Source organism: Otolemur garnettii, unplaced genomic scaffold (genome assembly GCF_000181295.1).
Source record: "Otolemur garnettii isolate 467f Iridium unplaced genomic scaffold, OtoGar3 scaffold00030, whole genome shotgun sequence".
In the NCBI taxonomy this organism is placed as follows: Eukaryota; Metazoa; Chordata; class Mammalia; order Primates; family Galagidae; genus Otolemur; species Otolemur garnettii.
The window spans coordinates 1945767-1967796 of record NW_003852425.1 but is presented as its reverse complement, the minus strand read 5'-3'; the positions used below and the strand labels follow the sequence as shown (position 1 = coordinate 1967796).

General features: G+C 36.5%; 1 protein-coding gene across 1 annotated transcript in view; it reads left to right on the top strand.

Moving 5' to 3' along the window:
- The window catches only part of DMXL1 (Dmx like 1), a 157712-nt gene that overhangs the window by 98870 nt on the left and 36812 nt on the right, over positions 1–22030 (top strand). Inside the window, exons 31-35 of the mRNA XM_023512698.1 lie at positions 5363–5496; positions 8447–8532; positions 9502–9703; positions 11637–11754; positions 15209–15271. Of these exons, the coding sequence (XP_023368466.1) occupies positions 5363–5496; positions 8447–8532; positions 9502–9703; positions 11637–11754; positions 15209–15271 (603 nt within the window). The remainder of the gene's footprint in view (positions 1–5362; positions 5497–8446; positions 8533–9501; positions 9704–11636; positions 11755–15208; positions 15272–22030) is intronic.

Sequence of the window (22030 nt, the reverse complement as noted above, 5' to 3'; positions counted from 1 at the left end):
GGTGTGAATTCCAAGTACCGGTGTTTAATTAAATAACATCATTCCCTCCAAATCATGGTTCAAATTTAAGCTATCATAGGACAGTAAATGTGAGTAATTGCATAAAGAACAAACTTGCTTTGCTAGCTCTCCCTCCCAGAAACCAATGTGAATAAGACGCACCTTTCAGCAGTTTGTCCCTGATAATCTCTTAGCACCTGTCGTTCCGTCACACGTAGCATGCAATTTGTTTTGCTTCCTTGACTCACATGATAAACTCACGTGATATTTACAAAAATGAATAATTAAAAGAAGGAATTGGCCTACTAAGATGAAAGTGCAACAAGAAAAAAATGAAAAGCAATAGTATGAAGAGTGAAATTCAAAAGAACATAGTTATAGGAGAAATAGCTAACTGTGGAAATGTTGACATTGCTGCTATTGATTTCTTTTTATATTTTTATTTTTTGACTTGCCACATTTGTTTATTAGAGCTGTACATTAGTGCAGTCATGGGGTACAATGTGCTGGTTTTATATACAATTCGAAATGTTTTCATCAAACTAGTTAACATAGTTTTCTTAGTTATTATATTAAGACATTTATATTCTACACCTAGTAAATTTCACATGTACCCTTGTAAGATGCACAGTAGGTGTGGTCCCACCAATTACTATCCCTCCACCCATCCTCCCCCGTCCCCTCCCTCTCCCCTTCTTTTTGGGATATAATTTCATAGTAAGACTGAATACTTTGGATACTTTTTCTTCCATTCTTGAGATACTTTACTAAAAAGAATGTGTTCCAGCTCCATCTGTGTAAACATGTAAGAGGTAAAGTCTCCATCTTTCTTTAGACTGCATAATATTCCATGGTATACATATACCACAATTTATGGGTTGATGGGCACTTGGGCTTCTTCCATGACTTAGCAATTATTAATTGGGCTGCAATAAACATTCTGGTACATATATCTTTGTTATAATGTGATTTTTAGTCTTCTGGATATATACCTAGAAGAGGAATTGTAGGATGGAATGGCAGGTCTATTTTTAGATCTCTAAGTATTCTCCAAACATCTTTCCAGAAGGAACCTATTAGTTTGCATTCCCACCAGCAGTGTAGAAGTGTTCCCTTTTCTCCACATCCACGCCAACATCTCTGGTTTTGGGATTTTGTGATGTGGACTAATCTTACTGGAGTTAGATGATATCTCAAAGTAGTTTTGATTTGCATTTCTCTGATGATTAAGGATGATGAGCATTGTTTCATGTGTCTGTAGGCCATGCATCTGTCTTCTTCAGAGAAGTTTCTCTTCGAGTCCCTTGCCCACCCTGAAATGGGATCACTTGTTCTTTTCTTGCTAATATGTTTGAGTTGTCTCTGGATTCTGGTTATTAAACCTTTGTCAGGGACATAATCTACAAATAACTTTTCCCACTTTGAGGGCTGTATGCTTGCTTTACTTACTGTGTTCTTGGCTGTGCAGAAGCTTTTTAGTTTGATCAGGTCCCAGTAGTGTATTAAAGACCCTAGCTGTGCAGCCAGAGGAATTTAGTCAAGGTGGTTATCAACATAAATGTAGCAAGTAGTTACAAGGATAGATGAAGATGTCTCAGAGATAGTGACCATAGCAAATAAATAAACAAAACATCGTATTGAGAGGACTCACAACATTGAAAGTGCAAAGAATAAAATACTGGAAGCTGATACAAACTTTTTAAAAAAAAATATGACTATTTGTTAAGGCATAGAAAGATGCTTGCTTCATATTCCAAGTTATAAAGTTAGAAGAAAGCAATCACTATTCAAAATACACCTGATTTTTTAATAAAGAAGTAAAACATTTAATTCTCAGTTATTTCTGACATTTCAATTATAGAATATGAAATATTAATTTTTCTATTTAAAAAGTTTTCCTATATCTTTCTATCTGACAGTAAGAGAGGTTTTAGTGTTTTGACAAATATTTTTAAAGGCCACAGAATACTTGTAATTTTTCCCATCGATTATTAGTATTGCTTACATAGTTTCTGTCTGCATGGTCATTTTTACATTCATATGTTACTGTGCCAAGGAAGGACTGCCTGGGTCTGTATTCTGCTTGTCATATGATCAGCCAAATCCTTTACATTGTCAACTTCTGGATGTTCTCTTTATTTCCTTCTGTTAATTAACATGTTATGGTCCTCTGGTGACACGAGTCTCCCAGGCCTCTTAAGCTGTGGCTTTGTCTTTCTCCAATTCCAATCCTACATGTTTTTGGATATTGAAAGGAGTATTGTTCCTCACTGCCTTTTGTAGGGTCATTAAGTCATTCAACTCACATTATTAAGCACTTCATTTATCTTAGAATATTTTTATTTCACCCTCATTTTTTGAAAGATGGTTTTGCTAGATATAGGATTATTGGTTTGCAAGGCTTTCTTTGGCTTCTTGTTCTTGGATTTCCTTATTAAAATTCTGGGGACTTCTAAGCCCCAATCTATATCACACCCTCAAGGTAGTTCAGGTATTAGCCTTTCTTAATTGTTTGCTAATGAGATCTCTTGTTTTTGGTAATACTTCTGGACATGGGATTTGACAAATAGTCCGCTCTGACAGTGCACAGTGCATCATGAAGCCTGCCCTGCTGGCTCTAGTGGAACTCTAGACCACAGAATCCGGTTGGGATAGGAACAGCCCTTGACCAAGTTCTCACTCTTTTACCCATATTCCATAGATTTTCCTAAGTGAATGCTTCTCTATGTGTTGTATGCATTTGGTTGATTTCTACTGATTGTTTCTGACAGCTTTCTCTAGTTTTATTGTTGTTTGGGGGGAGAGGATTTATCAAGCTCTTTATGTAGCTGTTCAGATGTTCTGTTTCTTGGACTCCTCTAGATCCAAGATTTTACAACTTTTTTCTTTCTTTTTCTTTTTTTGAGACAGAGCCTCAAGCTATCCCACTGGTTAGAGTGCTGTGACATCATAGCTCACAGCAACCTCCAACTCCTGGGCTCAAGTGAGTCTCCTGCCTCAGCCTCCCAAGTAGCTGGGACCACAGGAGCCCGCCACAACGCCTGGCTATTTTTTGGTTGCAGCCATCATTGTTGTTTTTGGTGGACCTGAGCTGGATTCGAACCTGCCACCTTAGGTGTATGTGGCTGGCACCTTAGCCACTTGAGCCACAGGTGCCAAGCCTTACAACTTTTTTCAAACTTCACACGTCTCTTCCATCCTATTCTCACTCGTAACTGCTGTACTCACCTTGTAAGTCACTGAGAAAAATAGAATCAGACAGTATTCTTTCATCATCCTGTCATGAAGTTATAATCCAGTGTACACGCACTCCCCTTACCCTTTCATCCTGATGCAGTGGCGGGGACCATTTCCTCCTGTCAGAGACCATTTCCTCCAGTTCTCCTCTGACTCTCATCCTCACTCTTTTTCTCTCTCTCTTACATCTTCACATCAAGACATAAATGTGTCCCAACACTCAGCTTTTCAAACACATTTTCTTTCTATTACTTTATTTCCCTTTCATATTTACTTATATAACTTTGGGCCCAATTACCCCACTGAAGTGGCTCTTGCTGAAATTTAGGTGGTATCCATGTCAAATGTAACTGACACTTTCTTATCATCTTGTCTGACCTCTTAGCATAGCTCAGTACACTTGACCTCCTTCCTTGAAATGTTTTTCTCTCCCATTCTCTTGGTGTCAGTCTCTTCTAGTCTGTTTTGTTTTTAAGCTTACTGTTTATTCCTTCATAGTCTTTTTTTATCCTTCCTCTTCTACTTGACTCTACTTGACTCCTGAAGAATATTAGTCTTCTTCAGGATTTGGACATTCGATATTTATTTTCTCTAATACCTCCCTTTTATGCCCATAATACTTCTATCTTAGTAAATGGCATCTTCATCTTTATAATTGCTCAGGTCAGAAACCCAGGAATTGTTCTTTTCTTCTCACTTTCCCTTGCTCTCCAAATCTATCAGGAGGTCTATCAGTGCTTTCTCCAAAATGCATCTGAATCTGTTCTTCCCCTCCAGCTTTGTCACTAACGCCTGTGTGTAGACTGCCAACTCTTTAGTTACTGATGTCCTCATGTCGACTCTTGCTATTTGGCTTTTCTCTCAAGGAGAGTGGGTCATAACAATATTCTTAACATAGAACCTCATTAACTGTCCTCAACCTAAAACTTACTAGTGGCATTTCCTTACACTCCTCTACCATGGCCTACAAGACCCCGTCTGAGCTATTATCTGTTATTCTCTTCAACTTTTCTTTCAACAGTATTGGTCCATGTAATAATTTATTATTTCCTACAGTTAAAAACCACACGTGTAGGAAGAAGTTTCTCTGTCCCTGAAGAAGCTGTTCACACCTACCAAAATGAGCTTATACCACTTGAAGAAAATGGAAGGGTTGTTTTCAAAAATGGTTTACACGAAGGCAAAAGTTCATAGAGCAATGGCTCTCAACCTGTGGCCCTTTAAAACAGTTTCTGTGGGTCGCGGCCCACAGGTTGAGAACCGCTGTCATAGAGTATCCTGGCGGTTAGTTTGAGAAACTATAGTAATCAAAATGACTTTTTACATTTCTTAATTTTTGGGTATCAAAGCTTTTGTGTGTCTCTGGTACAGCTTGTTCTTTCTGTCCGTTAGATCTCACTTAAAATCTGCTTTTCAAACAGGCCTTCTGTGATCATCTCTTATCTCAATTTTCCTTATTCTCCATTTCAGTTCTTTTTTTTTTTTTAATGGAGACAGAGTCTTACTTTGTCACCCTTGGTAGAGTGCCGTGGTGTCACAGCACAGCAACCTCAAACTCTTGGGCTCAAGTGGTCCTCTTGCCTCAGCTACCCTAGTAGCTGAGACGACCTACAGGCGCCTGCCACAGCACCCAGCTAGTTTTTAGAGCTGAGATCTAGCTCTGGCTCAGGCTGGTTTTGAACTGCTGAACTCAAGCAATCCACCTGTCTCGGCCTCCCAGAGTACTGGGATTATAGGCCTGAGCTACCATGTTTGGCCTAACTTTTTTTCCTTATAGCACATAACACAGTTTGCATTTAGTTTTCTGTATGTGCCTATCTTTTCTGCTAAAATTACTCCAGAAGGGTAATGACTGTATCCATCTTAAACATTCTTAGGTATACTTAATTATGTCTTAATATACTTAAAATTCTTAAGTATACTTTTTGGCACACAGTGGATAAATCTTTTGTTGACTGGATGAATAAATAAAGGAATTGTGTAAAGCAATGTCAGAGGCACAGAATGGCAATATTATAATGAAATATCTGCCAGTGGTATGAATTATTACTATTAGACTGTGTGTTTGAATGTATTAAATCAGATATTTAGATGATAAATTTCAAAACTTTATTTTTTTTTTTAGCCTTTTCTACCCCCTTCCCAAAGTAGAGCAGAGTATGATTCAGAAGAGAGTCTGGAAAGTGATGATGATGATGATGATGATGTTTTAGCAACAGATTTCCATCTCCAGGAGCATTCTAATTCAAATTCCTATAGGTAAGGAATGTTAAATTTTAAAAATGTCATCATGGTTTATATAAATATTTTAAAAATAATATCTGTGAAATTATTAGCTTGAGTGAATAATAATAATAATTAATAGCTGAGTGAATTATAACTCAGATTACTTATTGAAATTCTTAAATTTATTTAATAATAAATACATAACAATTTCTCAGTTAACTTTTTTTTTTAATTGTTGAGGATTCCCTGAGAGCACAGAGAACCAGGTTACACTCATTGCATTTGTTAGGCAAAGTCCCTCTTATAATTGTGTCCCACCTCTAAGAGGTGTGTCACATATCGTGACCCCACCCCACCCCTTCCTCCTTCCCTCTCTCCACTCCCCCCTTCCTTCACCCCCCACCATATACTAGGTCATCAGTTGTCCTCATATCAGAATTGTGTACACTGGATTCTTGCTTCTCCACTCTTGTGATGCTTTACTAAGAAGAACGTGTTTCAGCTCCATCAGGTTAATACAAAAGATGTAAGTCTCCATCTTTTGTAGTTGCTGAATAGTATTCTATGGTATACATATACCACAGCTTGTTAATCCATTCCTGGGTTGGTGGGCATTTAAGTTGTTTCCATAGTTTGGCAGGTGTAAATTGAGCTGCAATAAACAGTCTAGTGCAGATGTCCTTATGCTAAATGATTTTTTTTCTTCGGGGTTGCAAGATCAAATGGGAAATCTAGTTTGAGTTAACTGCTTACTCCCTTCCAAAAAGGTTGTATTAATTTGCAGTCCCACCAGCAGTGTAAAAGTGTTCCCTTCTCTTCACATCCACGCCAGCATCTGCAGTTTTGAGATTTTGTGATGTGGGCCATTCTCACTGGGGTTAGGTAATATCTTAGGGTGGTTTGATTTGCATTTATCTGATAATTGGGGACAATGAGCATTTTGTCATATGTTAGCCATTTGTCTATTTGCTTTAGAGGAGATTCTATTCATTTCTCTTGCCCATTGATAGAAGGGATTGTCGGCTTTTTTGGTTGGTGATTAACTCAGTTAACTTCTGATTATGATTAACTCAGTTAACTTCTGATTATGCATGAACGTACCATTTATAATGGTCTCAGAAATCTCACAAATCCCGCTCTCAGATCATGCCTTGCCTTTTGGAGGCATGATCCTTAACATAAACAAGTTCCACTGTTTTAGCCTAGAAAACCTATAGTACAGTAGAATACTAGTACTATACGATAACAAGAAGTACTTTCTTAAAGCTTTTGCACTTGATCTTAGCCAAAGGCTGAGAAGCAATTAAAAAAGCTTTTGATGTTATAAAAAATCATAAATGTTCAAAATGGTCATCTTTAGCTCCAATACTGCATATTCTTACATTTATGAGTGATGGAATATTACCTTGTCTTTATTGACATGTTTATATATAAGTACATAAAAAGATGCTTAATATCACTAATCATTAGAGAGATGCAAATCAAACCTGCCATGAAATACCATCTCATACCCATTAGGATGACTATCAGAAAAACCAAACAGGGTTAGCAAGGATGAGGAGAAATGAGAATCTTTGTGTCCTATGGGTGGGAATGTCAAATGGTGCAGCTACTGCAGAAAATAATATGAAGGTGTCTCAAAAAATTTTAAATGTAATTATCAAATGATGTAGCAATTCTACTCTGGGCATATACCCAAAAGAATTAAAAACAGATATTTGTACATCTGTATTCATAGTGGCATTATGTACAGTAACCAAAGGGAAGAAACGATCTGAGTGTCTATAAATAAACAAATTATACTATTCATACAACGGCATGGCATTCAGCCTTGAGTAGGAAGGAGATCCTGACACATGCTATACTGTGAATGAACCTTGAGTGCATATGCTGAGTGAAGTCGGTCACAAAAAGGGAAATGGTGATTGATTTCACTAATTCTATGAGGTACCTGGAATAGTCAAGTCCATGGAGACTGAAAGTAGAATGGTGGTTACTGGGAAGGGGGAAGAGTGGAGAGTTATTGTTGAATGAGCATACAGTTATAGCTTTGCAAAGAGCATTTTGGAACTAGGGAGTAGCTGCATATGTTATTAAACTGTATGCTTAAATAAAATAGGAAGGATGCAGTGGTTTGTGCCTATAATCCTAGCACTTTGAGAGGCCAAGGTAGGAGGATTGCTTGAGGCCAAGAATTAAAGAACAACCCAAGCCAGAGCAAGACTCCATCTCTACAAAAATTAGAAAAATTAACCAGGCATAATGGCACATGCCTGTAGTCCCAGATAGTCAGGAAGAATGATGATGCCACTGCACTACAGTCCTGACAACAGAGAAAGACCCTGTCTCAAAAAATCAAAAACAAAAACCGAAAAAGAACAAAATGGTTTTATGGTATGTGTATTTTACCACAGTTAAAAAAATAACTAAATGTGTGAGAAGCTAAAACACCTTTCTTCACAAACTATATAAAACTTTGAAATTAGAAGTCTCACTTATATTTCTATTTTCTCCACCCAATCTTCTCTACACTGTCTACATAAAACCCCCTTTTATTAGTTTTTGGTTTATTCTGTTTGCAAAAAATGCAGATGTGATCTGTATCCATATGCATTTGCTTATAAAAATAATGTGTATCTGCATCTGTATGCAGTTGGGCTGCCTACTGTGGTGTTCTGCAACTGGCTTTGCAACTTGCTTTTTATTTTAATTCATACTAGAACATCTTTATTCTTCTTAATGGTTACCCTAATATTCCATAGTTCAAAACTAGTTATTCAAATTGATGGACAATTTGGTTATTTCTACTCTATTATATATAATGTTTACGTGAATAACTGCTTGCAAATATTAATTTGTTTTGAGGAGGAGTATCTGTCTTCAGGGTAGATTCCTGTTAGTGGAATTATTGGGTCAAAGGGTGGTGTACTCATTTAAATCCGTATATAAATCTTTAAGGACTTCATTATTGCTTTATTTTTAGTTGGTCGTTGATGCGATTGGCCATGGTGCAGTTGGTGCTCAACAATTTGAAGACTTTCTATCCCTTTGCAGGTCATGATCTTGCAGGTAATAAATATCTTAACGTGAACTATTACTTTTGATTTACTGATCTTTATTTTTTTAAATCAGTAAAGAGAAAAAGTTTAGTAACTTTCTGCTATAGGAAATAGGTTTCTTTTAGTCCAACCAACCATCTGTAAATCTAGCTGTTACACCTTTAGGTGCTTAAGGAAGTCAATATCAGAGAAATCAGGGGCATTGACCCTGATGTGATTGGCTATACTGAGATTCTCTTTATAGCTCTAGCCAAGTATCGAGACATAATAGTAGACACATAGAAAACTAAGCAAATGGAAAAACTAGCAATTATTAACACCAAAGGAAGAAAAAGTTCTACGGGAAAGAAAGGGGCATGATGATATACCAAGTGATTTGGCTATGAATTGTATTTCCATACATGTAATTTTACATGTGTATGTAAAATATTATACCAGTTTAACCCCCCAAAATTGAGACTATATTGGGATGAGGGAGAAAAGTTTATTGTGAGGTTTATTTCTAAAATTGAAAAATCAGTAACTCAATATAAAAGCATGTTGTTTAGATATGAGAATGTAAAAAGCAGAACTTGCCAGAGGTTGAAAGTGGGATGAGGATTCAAGAGTGTGGAGGGGTGCAGAATTTCATGGCAAATATTGTTTAACTTTTTTTTGCTTTGTGTATTATTCTCATTTTCTAAATATGTGCCATAAGGTGTTGAGCCGAAATAAAGATTTAAGGCAATTATTTTTCTTTCCACACATTTTTTCATGATCTTTTGGTACATTTTTCACATGAAATTAAAGTCAAAAACAGTAATGTTGAAATGCTTACCCAGATTGATGAGATTCCTTTTTAATCTACGATGCCCACCGCTCCTTCCATACCTCCCCTGCCAAAGTGTGTGTTAATATCTTATTTCAGTCTTTCCTACAATGGACTGTAGCATTTTACTGCAGACAATAAATGTGGGTCAATTATATTTTCCCTTTTTAGAGCTTCCAGTAAGTTCACCTCTTTGTCACGCGGTTCTGAAAACTCTTCAGTGTTGGGAACAAGTTCTTCTTCGAGGACTTGAAATCCATGGGGGGCCACCTCAAAACTACATTGCAAGTCACACCTCTGAAGAGAGTTTGTCTGCAGGCCCCGCAATTCTCCGCCACAAAGCTTTACTGGAACCTACAAACACTCCTTTCAAGTAGGTTTTCCTGTGGATACTGTTTTTAAGGTAGGAGTTTCGCTAAAGGAGAATGTTGTCAGGTAATCTTTAGAGAAAAAATATTTAAGGCTTATGTTTAATTTTTTGTTGTAGATTCAAATCTGTGTCTTTATGTAATGCTGTGGTAGTCTAGAGGTTAGCATATTATTTTTTCAACTGTCCAGATAGTAAACATTTTAGGCTTTTCAGATCATATGTCCCTTTCACAAGTATTCATCCTGTCATAGTATAGTAAAAGCAGCTTTACACAATGTGTAAACAAATAAACACAGCTATTATGGTCCAGTAAACTTAATTTTGAAAATGGGAGGTAGGCTGGGTCTGTCCTGTGAGCCATAGCTGACTAGTGCTGCTCTATAGCAGTGCTGTTCAGAATTGCCAGTCAGCAGTTGTTCTGTCTGTTAGGAAAGTTTGAATTAAAAGTTGTCAGGGCTCAGCGCCTGTGGCTCAAGTGGCTAAGGCGCCAGCCACATACACCTAAAGTGGTGGATTTGAATCCAGCCCAGGCCCACCAAAAGACAATGATGGCTGCAACCAAAAAAAAAAAAAAATAGCCAGGTGTTGTGACGGGCGCCTGTGGTCCCAGCTACTTGGGAGGCTGAGGCAGGAGACTTGCTTGAGCCCAGGAGTTGGAGGTTGCTGTGAGCTGTGATGCCATGGCACTATACCCAGGGGAACAGCTTGAGGCTCTGTCTCAAAAAAGAAAAAAAAAAGTTAAGTCAGTCAGAACTTAATAACAATAGATAGTGTCACTGAAGTTGATATACAACCTCCACTGCCAAGTTTGACTGGCTTAAACAAACGAAAATAAATCAATGCAGAGCTTGCTTCCTCTAGAAAGAAAGTTTTTCCACAAAAAAAAATTTTTTTTATTTATTATTTGGGATTCATTGAGGGTACAAAGAATTAGGTTATGCTGATTGCATTTTTTAGGTAAAGTCCCTCCTACAATTGTGCCACAAAAAATATTAACTGAACTAAACAATGTATTTAGTGATTTAGTGTCAGAGTTAATTACATGTGTGTGGAACCTCTCACCTCATTGCTGATGAGTGAGAGGTTGTGGAGTGCTGTGTGTCTGTGGACAACATTTGGAGTGGCCCCACTCTGCATCTTTCTAGGAAGCAGACCTCTTTTTGTTAGATCCCATGGCCCTGGGTTGTGAATCAGCAAACTATAGTTAGCCCCTCAGGCAAATCCAGCTTCCTTGTGCTTTTGTATATTACATCTTATTGGATCACAGCCATTAATGTTATTCACATATTATCTGTGGCTGCTTTCCCACTGTAGGAGGAGCAATTCTAATCTGAAAAACAAGCAAAATCTGAAATGCTCCAAAATTTAAAACTTTCTGAGTACCATCATGATGCCACAAGTAGAAAATTCCACATATAAGTACTTAACACGAGCTTTGTTTCATGCACAAAATTATTAAAAATTTTATATGATTATATAAAAATATTACATAAGATTATGTTTTATGCACACACACACACATATATATATATATATATGTAGAGAGAGAGAGAGAGTATGTGTATATGAAACATAAATGAATTTTGTTTTTAGACTTGGGCTCCATCCCCTGGATATCCTATTATGTAGATTCAGATATACCAAAATCTGAAAAAATACATAATTCAGAACACATTCCTCTCAAGCATTTTGGATAAGGGATACTTAACTTGTACAGTGGCAGAGTTGAGTAGTTGTGACAGAGACCATGTGGTTCAGAAAGCCTAAAATGTATAATATTTAATCCTTTAAGAAAATGTTTGCCAACTATTGCCATAGATCAAAGATCTGATTCTAGTTTATTTATTATAATAAATAGTCGTATAGCACCAAGGAATTGTGATCAAGTTAATACGAAATCTCTGGTTATATAATTAAATTTACTGTCTTTTTGTAGATCAAAACACCAATTGGCATTGTCTGTGAAGAGGCTTTGGCAGTACTTGGTAAAGCAGGAAGAAATTCAGGAGACCTTTATCAGAAATATATTCACAAAGAAACGGTGTCTAAATGAGGTCTGTATAAGTCAAAATCTGTGTACTACTTTACTATTGAAGTCTTTTATGTTATGGAACCATTAAAAATGTGTTACGTTTTAGATATTTCTGAGAATACATTTTTACATCATAAACATATGCAATTTATTAATGCTTAGAAAAGTGATTCAAAAGGAGAGAGGGCAATATTTTCCTAAATTATTTTAATTCAAATTTAAATCATTAAGACGGATTTGGGATTTTTTTTTTTCTCAAAAAAGATGATTGTCTATGTTCTTTCCTGTTTTAAGTTGTCAAGATCTCCAATTTAAGAGTCAAGGTAGAAATTTCTTATGATTTTCGTGTGATAGTTTAAAAGAGATCTATCTTAGAAGTTTAACTGAAGCTGGCTTTGTATTCTGAATACTTTGTAAATACACATTTTCTCCTATGGTTTATGCTTAAATTAATGAAATTTTGCAAACTCAGTTTATGATTACGCTGGCACTGGTTGGTTATATCTTGATATTAACATCATAATGGTTGTATTTTTGTCATTTATTTTAGGGTTACTAAAAGTATCAGTTTGATGATATGGGGAACTTGTGTCTAAATATAAATTAATATCTTTCTTCCTTCATGAGAAAGTTTTTTTATTGTAAAATACCAGGTGAACTAAACAGTAGACTTAGTGATGTAGTTGGTTCTTTATCTCTCTTGGACCAGTAACAAAGAAAGAGTTCAAAACTGGCACCTGGTCTGTGTACCACATTTTGAGTAGCACTGAAGTAGTCTGAAGGCAAGCTTTGTACAGTTTTTGAAATGGGAGGAAAAAACGGAAGATATTTCAGTTGGAGAAATAAAGAAATTAGAATGACTTCACAATAGACAAGTAAGCAAAAAGCAAGGTGATATCTAACCTTTCTGACTTAAGGGAAAATTACATATATATTTCATTGTGTCTAAATTTTAAGCACTCATTTCTACATGGAAACCGTGTGTGTTATTTATTATTTGTGTGATTTTATAAATATATTCAAATTGGCCAACCCAAGAAACAAATATTACATATTTGAAATATTCTTGCTGACTTAGAAGACTTTTGACTTGAACATGAATATATTTCATTTCTTTATTTAACCTCATGTAAATATGTCTTAAGTATTTATTATATGAGTTACCATTGAAACAGTTCAGGAAAATGTTTGAATAAATAAAATTGACAATGAATATGTTAGAAAAGAGTCTAAGACTAATTAGATTATGTTTACTGGTTAATATTTTATTTTAAATATATCTTTGCCTGAAAGAATTTATTACAAGTTAAAGCATTCTTATGTAATAAATAAAGCACCATTGCTTTACTTTTGTTTTTAATTTGATCTTTTGTTAAATCACAACTGTATACATTTATGGGGTGCAATGTGATGATTTGATATACAATGTGGAATGTTTAAATCAAACTGGTTAACATAACCATCACCTCACTTATTTTTTGTGGTAAGACATTTATAATTTACTCTTAGTTATTTTTACTTTTACTTTGCTTATATGTCTTTGACTTCTCTCTGGTATACCTAAAATGCAAATGTGAAAGAATAATTTCATGTAAAATTATTGCCATATTTGATTAATAATATAAAGGTTAAAACTTATTTTTCTACTTCTATTTAGTCTGTTTGGGAAAGGAAATAGTTCTGAGAACAAAACAAAACTATTGAAACGTTAGATCATCTAGTCATTCAGGAATTGAATTATTAAGGAAATTAGTATAATTAAGTGCATAAGGATAGCAGATAATAAATACAACTATGAATTTCAAGATTTATCTATTTTCTTTTATGATATCTAAAGAAAATTTTTAAATTTCTATTGTAACTATTTTAATCAAAAGCATCCACATAAATGTTGGCTAACAGATTTGTAACTCTCAATAAGCCATATATTTTCTCTGAATTTTAGTTTCTTTATCTGCAAAATGACTGTAATACCCCTTACTTTGCCATGTTTTGATCAATAGGTTTGACTTTTTTAAACCCTGGTGGAATTAACAGTAGTTATTAGAAATTTGTTCTTCCTTTGTTTTGTTCTTGCTGGTGATAATCTTAAAAATGGTGACTTTTTGATAAACGGAATATGACAAGAAAAATTTTATAATAAAACATAAATTGGTTGGAATTAAGTAGAATTTTAAGTTTATAAAGTTGGTGTGTAATTAATCTTTACTGTAAAGTTGTAGCTTGTTTTGGTATTAACAAAATTACCTTCCATCTCTCATTGTTAAAAAATGATATAATTTGAGTCCAGGTGACTGACTTTCCAAATGGTTAGGAGATGAGTATATGTAAGTCCTCTATTTCGTATGGGATTGATAGAGAATATTTTCAGACTGCTGCCTTTTCTTTGTTCCTTTGTGTGTTTGAAAATAAAATTTTACAGTTTCTTCATCTGACCTTAAAATCCTATGTATTCTCAGATCTTTTCTATTCCTGTATAGTTTACTGGTGTATGCATTTTAAAATAGAATGTCTGTGTTATCTGTAGTTATTTGGAAATTAAGAACAGATGATTATAAATAGTCTAATGTAAAATGAGGATTTGATAGCTGCTGACTTTATTCACAATTCCTTTTTCTGTTTTATTTTCTAAGAATAACTAAAGATATTGAAACAACTCTTCTTTGACAAGTGCCACTATTCCCTTTTAAGAAAAATGTGTGCTCCCAAATAACTTATTGACTGTGTCTGACAAAGTCAGTAGAAAAAGGTTTAGAAATGTAGAAATTGAAGCTTCTTTTTTTTCTTTTTTCTTTTTGAGGCAGTCTCATCCTCGGTAGAGTGCTATGGCACATAGCTCACAGCAACCTCAAACTCTTGGGCTCAAGTGATTCTCTTAGCCTCCTAAGTAGCTGGGACTACAGGCGGCAGCCACAACACCCAGCTATTTTTAGACATCAGGTGTTGCTCTGGCTCAGGCCAGTCTCAAACCTGTGAGCTTACGCAGTCCACTCGCCTCAGCCTCCCAGAGTACTAGGATTATAGGGGTGAAATTGAAACTTTTTAACCAGGATGTTTTCCTGAAGGGTAGATATCTTGAGATAAAAGAGATAGTGTTGTGTAAGAGAACACTAGTACTTTAATTTTCAGTTGATAGTACTGTGGTACGAGTAGATCTGAATGTTTTAATATGAAGTACTTCAGTCTCAATTTTGTATTTCAGGTCAACTTCTCAGAAAAAGTTGAATAGAAATTTCTTAGGAGAAAGAATACTATTTGTATGATTAATCAGTTTTGAGGAATTAAGTTTTTCCCTGTTCCATGTCTCCTTACACATGCTTTTTTAAGGTTTATAAAATTTAAGAATACTAGCTCAGTTCAGTGTTCTTTTCTAGTAAATTCGGTTAAAAAATATAATTTAAAAATATATCCCCGATATTTTGCATGTTATATCTCATCTTTATTCTTTGTCATGTGGTTATTCTTTCTTGATGAAGTCATTAGAGGACAACAGTGAAACTATCAAAAATACAATGATGGAGGAGCCAAACATCACTAAGGTACAAAATATCATTCAACTGGAGTTAGAAATTGCATTCTCTCACCACGAATACGAAGTGTTTTCATTTTAGTTCTGGGGTGGACTCTGTTTCCAACGAAATAAAAGTATATAGCTCCCTCAAATTATTCTCATTTTAACAACTTAAATATTATAATCAATCATTAAAAAATGTTTCTATTTTGTTAAATAAGAGAATGCAGTTTTAAAGGAGTTGAATGTATCTTGTTTTGGCTACAGATTTTTATGAATAAATACAACTAAATTTCTTAATAAATATGATTACAGTAGCAATTGTGGAAGTATAGTAGTATTGTTCCATTTTGCAAATATCACTTTTGAAGTTAAAATTCTCTTCTGTGACATCAACTTCTAAAAACATAGCAAATACTATTATTAGCATTTATTATACAGGTAGGAGTAGTAGATAGAACAGTGTCTTATACACAGTACTTAAAAACCAAAGCACAAAGGATGAGAAATTTGTACATTCATGAAGTAAATTCTAGATGTTCTGTGATTATAGATTAAAATATGACTTTATTAAGTTGATGTTTAGCTCATGTGTTTTCCATATTCTATATTTAAGACAATTTCAATAGCGATTTTTAGGGGAAACATTTCTCAAAAAAATTTTTAAGGCAACTAATTTCTACCTCTTATTTTTTCCCACATGAATTTCTTGGTAAAGTAGGAGAAATAATTATCTGTGCAATTAATAGAAAATGCTGATTTGATAGGAGGTATATAAAATAACTAAAATCTTGAGAAAATATATATGGGCAATATATTGAAATTTTCTAATGACCTTGAGAGTTTTGAGTGAATATAATTCAAAGTTTTAATCAGTTAATAATTTTACTTGCCTGGGTAATGATTAATTACTACTACCTCTATGTTAGCAGGAATTCTTACCCAAAGATTTCTCTTTTCATTCTGTTTATACAATGTTAACAATCAAAATATTGTGTTTCTGTAGGCATTTCTATGCTGCATTAAAATGCATTCTTGGCTCGGCACCCATAGCACAGTTGTTATGGCACCAGCCACATATACCAAAGGTGGTGGGTTCAAACCTGGACCAGCTAAAACAACAGCTAAACAACTGCAACAAAAAAATAACCGGGCCTTGTAGTGGGCGCCTATAGTCCCAGCTACTTGGGAGGCTCAGGCAAGGGAATCACTTAAGCCCAAGAGTTGGAGGTTGCTGTGAGCTGTGATGCTATAGCACTCTACTGAGGGTGACATAGTGAGTCTCTGTCTAAAAAAAAAAGTGCAGTCTTACTGCTATCATACGTATTTTGGCCAGCATTTTCTAAGCCCTTTGCTATACTTTTGGAAAAAATCTTCATTAGTTATTCCTGGTCTGAAATAACTGCACTTATTTACAGTGTACAGCTTGATCAATTTTAGCATTTATATACGCTTGTGAAGCCTTCGCCACAATCATGATGTTGGATGCATCCATTACCCCAAAATTTACCCCCTCCCTTGCTCCTTTCCTGTTGCCTGTGACCTTTCACTCCCAAGCAACCACTCATCTATTTCCTGACATTACAGATTAATTTGTTTTCTGGAATTTTCTGTAAATGGAATCATACGGTATTTGTGACTTGGGCCCAGGTCCTAATTACTTGGAGATCCCTTCATGTTTTATGTTTCGGCAGTTCATTCATTTTCATTGCTAATGCCTATTGCGTTGTGTGGGTATATTGCAGTTTGCTTATCCATTGACCTGTTGATGAGCACTTATGCTGATTCCATTTTGGAGCTGTTTCAAATAGGAATGCTTTGAATATTAGCATACAAGTCTATTTATATGGACATATGCATTTATTTCTCTACTGTAAAGGATTTAGAATGGAAGGCTGTTATATGGTAGGTGTGTGTTTAATTTTTTAAACTTAAAAAGTTTAACTTTTTTTTTTTGAGACAGAGTCTTACTTTGTCACCCTCAGTAGAGTGATATGGCATCACAGCTCACAGAAACCTCCAACTCTTGGGCGTAAGTGATTCTCTTGCCTGAGCCTCCCAAGTAGCTGGGACTACAGGCACCTGCCACAATGCCTGGCTATTTTTTGTTGCAGTTGTCATCATTGTTTAGCTGGCCCCGGGCCGGATTCAAGCCTGCCAGCCTCGGTGTATCTGACTGGTGCCATAACCATTGTGCTGTGGGTACTGAGCCAAAAAAAGTTTTAACTTTTTTAAGTATAAAAATATATTTTCCAAAGTGAAATGTACCATTTATACATTCTTATCAGGCAATGTGTGAAATTCCAGTTGCTTTACATTCTCACCAACACTTGGTGCAGTCAGCTTCTCCATTTCAGCCATTTTAGTAAGTGTGTGGTGGTAATTCATTGTGATTTTAATTTGCATTGCACATCTTATCGTGTCCTGGTTTGCCATTTGTTTATCTTTTAGGGTGAAGTGTCTTTTCCAATCTTGTGACTAGTTTTTATTATGTTGCTTGTTGCCTTCACTGAATTTTAACAGTTTTTTATATATTCTGGAGAAAAGTCCTTTATTGGTACTGGGGAGCCTAAGGTAGCCATAAACAAACCATTCCCCACCTCCTCCTCCTCTTTTCCTAAGACAAAGACACAAAGGATCTGGTTAGCCCCACCCCCCAGAAGTTTTCATCAGAGGACTCTAGCCTGACAGCTCTTCTGTGGAATGCCCACTCTTAGGGCCCCATAAAGTGGTCTCTAACTGCCGCCAGTGCAGATGCTTCTTTGCACTGCACAGGCAGGTCACCCTCCCCTTTCAACAAACCTGGCCTGAACATCTCTATGGCCTCAGCTCTGGGTGCCACCATTCACACTTTTTATATGGTGCTGAAACCTGGCTGCTGGCCTCCCTCGTCACCCCAGTTTTCTCAGAACCTAGTCTGGCTGTGCCCAGACCCCACTCTGGCCAGACTGTTGGAGAGCCCTAGAAGATTTGGCCCTAACTACGTTTTAAATGTGAGTAAGGCCTCTAGATAGCTTCCAGCAGACTCCCCTGGCTCCCTGTTTATCTGGTTCCCAGCCTCTGCCCTCACTTCCCCTTTGTTTCTTCTTGTTGGTTGGGTTCCTTTGTTCCTGCCTACCTAGAGGGGTTTGCCTCGGCTGTGCTCCCTTCTGGTGTCCGGGACCTGAAATTGTTTCATTTTTTGTTTCAAGCCCAATGCTAAACCCTTTTCTTTTCTTTTCTTTCTTTCTTTCTTTTTTTTTTTTTTTAATAGAGACAAAGTCTCACTCTATCACCCTCGGTAGAGTGCCGTGGTGTCACACAGCTCCCAGCAACCTCCAACTCCTGGGCTTAGGCGATTCTCTTGCCTCAGCCTCCCGAGTAGCTGGGACTACAGGCGCCCGTCACAACGCCTGGCTATTTTTTGTTGCAGTTTGACCGGAACTGGGTTTGAACCCGCCACCCTCAGTATATGGGGCTGATGCCCTACCCACTGAGCCACAGGCACTGCCCTTTTCTAGGCTTTATAAGGGGACCTTAAGTTCTCAGAAAAAATAAGGATGCCTGACCTTTTTTAGTCTTTCTTCATTTTTCGCTCCCGAGTTTTGGGAAACAAAGGATGGCTTTCTCCACCTAGGTGAGGGAAAGACATCTAAGACATGAGAGCTAGCCCTTTCATCCCACTCAAAAGAGACACCCCAGGGGCGTCTCCTTCAACCTCAATACAGATTAGAAAATGGAACTTTGAATTTGAATATCTTAAAAGAACTTAAATTTTCTGTAAAAAAAAAAAAAAAAGGCAGATGGACTGAAATCCTCTGTCTTCAGGCTGTTCTCTCCCTTTGTTGTCACCCTCCCTAGACAGATCATCCCTCCACACCTTTCCCAATACCTTCCGTCTTCCTATCTTCTCTCCTCCAAAGATTTCTTGCCCCACCCCCCACCACAGACAGGGCTTAGGCTCAGAACCACGGCACACACCCCCAGCCCCAGGCTGCAAATCTCAGCCAGCAGCTCCCTGCCACTGCCCCGACAGCTCCCTAGTGGGAATCACATGCTTCCTAGGTCACAGCTGGCACCAGGTCCGCAGGCTTCAGCAGGACAGGGTGAGCTCACACACCCGACAGTCGCAGGCCCCTCTTCCTGGGGCTCGGAGGGCAAGAGGCTGAACCAGAAGGCTGCTGACCCATGTGGCCGGAGCCACAAGCCACACACACTCCCCAGGCTGACTTGACACAAGCACCAGGCTGGCAGGGCAAAGCAGGCTGAACGCAAGAGACCTGACAATCAGATATGTAATTTAGAAATATTGTATCATAGGCTGTGGCTTGTCTTTTCATGCAGTTTACAATGCCTTTTGAAGTGCCGAGGTTCCTAATGTTGATGAGGTCTATAATGTATCAGTTTGTTCCATTTATGCATTTTCTTTCTGGCATAGTGTTTAAGAAGTCTTTGCTTAGCCTAAAAGCACAAAGATTTTCTTCTGTTTTATTCTAGATGCTTTATAGTTTTAATGTTAAGTTTGGGTCTATAATCCATCTCAAGTTAATTTTTTATATAGTGTTAAGTATGGATCTCAGTTCCTTTTTTGGTTTTTTGCATCTTTATATCAACTGTCTTAGCACTGTTTGTTGAAAAGATTATCCTTTATGCCACTAAACTGCCTTTTCCCCCTTTTCAAAAGTCAGTTGACAGAGATGTGTGCATCTGTTTCTGGAATCTGTGTTTTGTTCTGTTGACCCCTCTATCTTTAGGCTCATTGCTTGCTGTCCTGATTACTGTAACTTTATAATAAGTACTGGAGTGAAGTAGTATAATTCCTTCAAATTAGTCCTTCTTTATCACAGTAGATTGCTTTCTTTTTTTGCTTGTCATTCTGGCTAGAATTTTCAGTCCTCTGTGTGTGTGTGTGTGTGTGTATGTTTGGTTTTATTAATTTCCAGGTATTAAGTAGGTACAAGTGTTTTTGTTTGTTACATGGATAGCTTGCATAAGTCAGGGCTTTTGGTACCAGAATAGTGCTCTTTGTACCCAATAGGTAAGTTTTTGTCCCCCCTCCCCCTTCTTAGTTTCTTACAGCCTTTTTATCATTTTGTGCCTGTGTGTACCCATCTGTTAGCTCCACTTACTAGTGAGAACATGTGATATTCGGTTTTTCCCTTCCTGAAATACTCACTTAGAATAATGGTCTCCAGTTCCATCCAGTAATATATGGGAAACAATAATATTGCGAACAATATTATTTCGTTCCTTTTTATAGCTGAGCAGTACTCCATAGTATATACCACTATTATACATTTTCTTTTTCCACTCATGAATTGATGGGCACTTAGGTTGATTCTACATCTTTGCAATGTGAATTGTACTGTGATAAACTTTCAAGTGCAGGTAGGTGGCTTTTTGATAGAACGTTTGGGTACTCATTAGTAAGATTGCTAGATTGAATGGTTGGTCTATATTTATTTCTTTGAGGAATCTCCGTACAGTTTTCCATAGAGTTTATATTAATCTGTAGTCCCACCAACAGTGGGTAAGCATCCCTTTTTCTCTGCATCCATGCCAGCATCTATTGTTTTTGACTTTTTAATAATGGCCATTCTGACAAGGGTAAAATGGTATCTTATTGTATTTTTAATTTGCAGTTCCCTAATAATTAGTGATATGGAGCATTTTTTCCATATATTCTTTGGCCATTTGTCTTTTGATGAAATAGGATTTTTTTCTTACAGAGTTGAGGTGTTTGTAGATTATAGATATTATTGGTCTTTTGGTCAGATCTGTAGTTTGCAAATATTTTCTTTAATTCTGTAGGTTATCTTTGTTGATTATTTCTTTTGCACAGAAACTTTTAAAATTAAGTCACATTTATTCGTTTATTTATTTTTGTTGATTTATTTGTCTTTAGGGTCTTAGTCTTAAATTCTTTGCCTAGGCCAATGGCTAAAAGAGTTTTTTTGAGATTTTATTTTGGAAGTTTTATAGTTTCATGCTTTACATTTAAATATTTTATCATTCTTGAATTAATTTTTATATATGACAAGAGTAAGTGTCCTGTTTCATCTTTTTCATGTGACTCTCCTGTTTTCCCAGCACCATTTATTGACTAGGGCTTCCTTTCTCTAGTGTGTGTTATTTTCTGCTTTGTTGAATGTTGGTTGTAGGTAGATGGTTTTATTTCTAGGTTCTCTATTCTGTTCCATTGTTCTCTGCCTTGACTTTTATACCAGTATCACGCTGATTTTGTTACTATCGCCTTGTAGTATAATTTGAAGTCAGGTAATGTGATGCCTCCAGATTTGTTCTTTTGGCTTAAGATGGCTTTGACTATTCAGACTCTTTTTAGGTTCCAAACAAAGCTTGGGATTATTTTTTCTAGATCTGTGAGATATGATACTGGTATTTTAATGGGGGTTGTGTTGAATCTGCAAATCACTTTGGAGAGTGTGGACATTTTAGTAATGTTGATTCTACCAATGTATGAGCAGGGAACCTGTGAGCTATAACTTTTGGGTATTCTTATTGCCTATAGGTTAGGTCTAGTAGTGACAGATTTTCTTAGTGATGGCTTGCCTGGGAAAGACTTTATTTCTCTTAATTTACATAACTTAGTTTTGCAGGATACAAAATTCTTTGCTAGAAATTATTCTGCTTAAGGAAACTAAAAATAGGACCTCATTCCATTATGGCTTGTGAGGCTTATGGCTTGTGAGGCTTCTCTTGAGAAATCTGCTTTTGGCTGGGCGCCTATAGCTCAACCGGCTAAGGCGCCAGCCACGTACACCTAAGGTGGCGGGTTCGAATCCCCAGC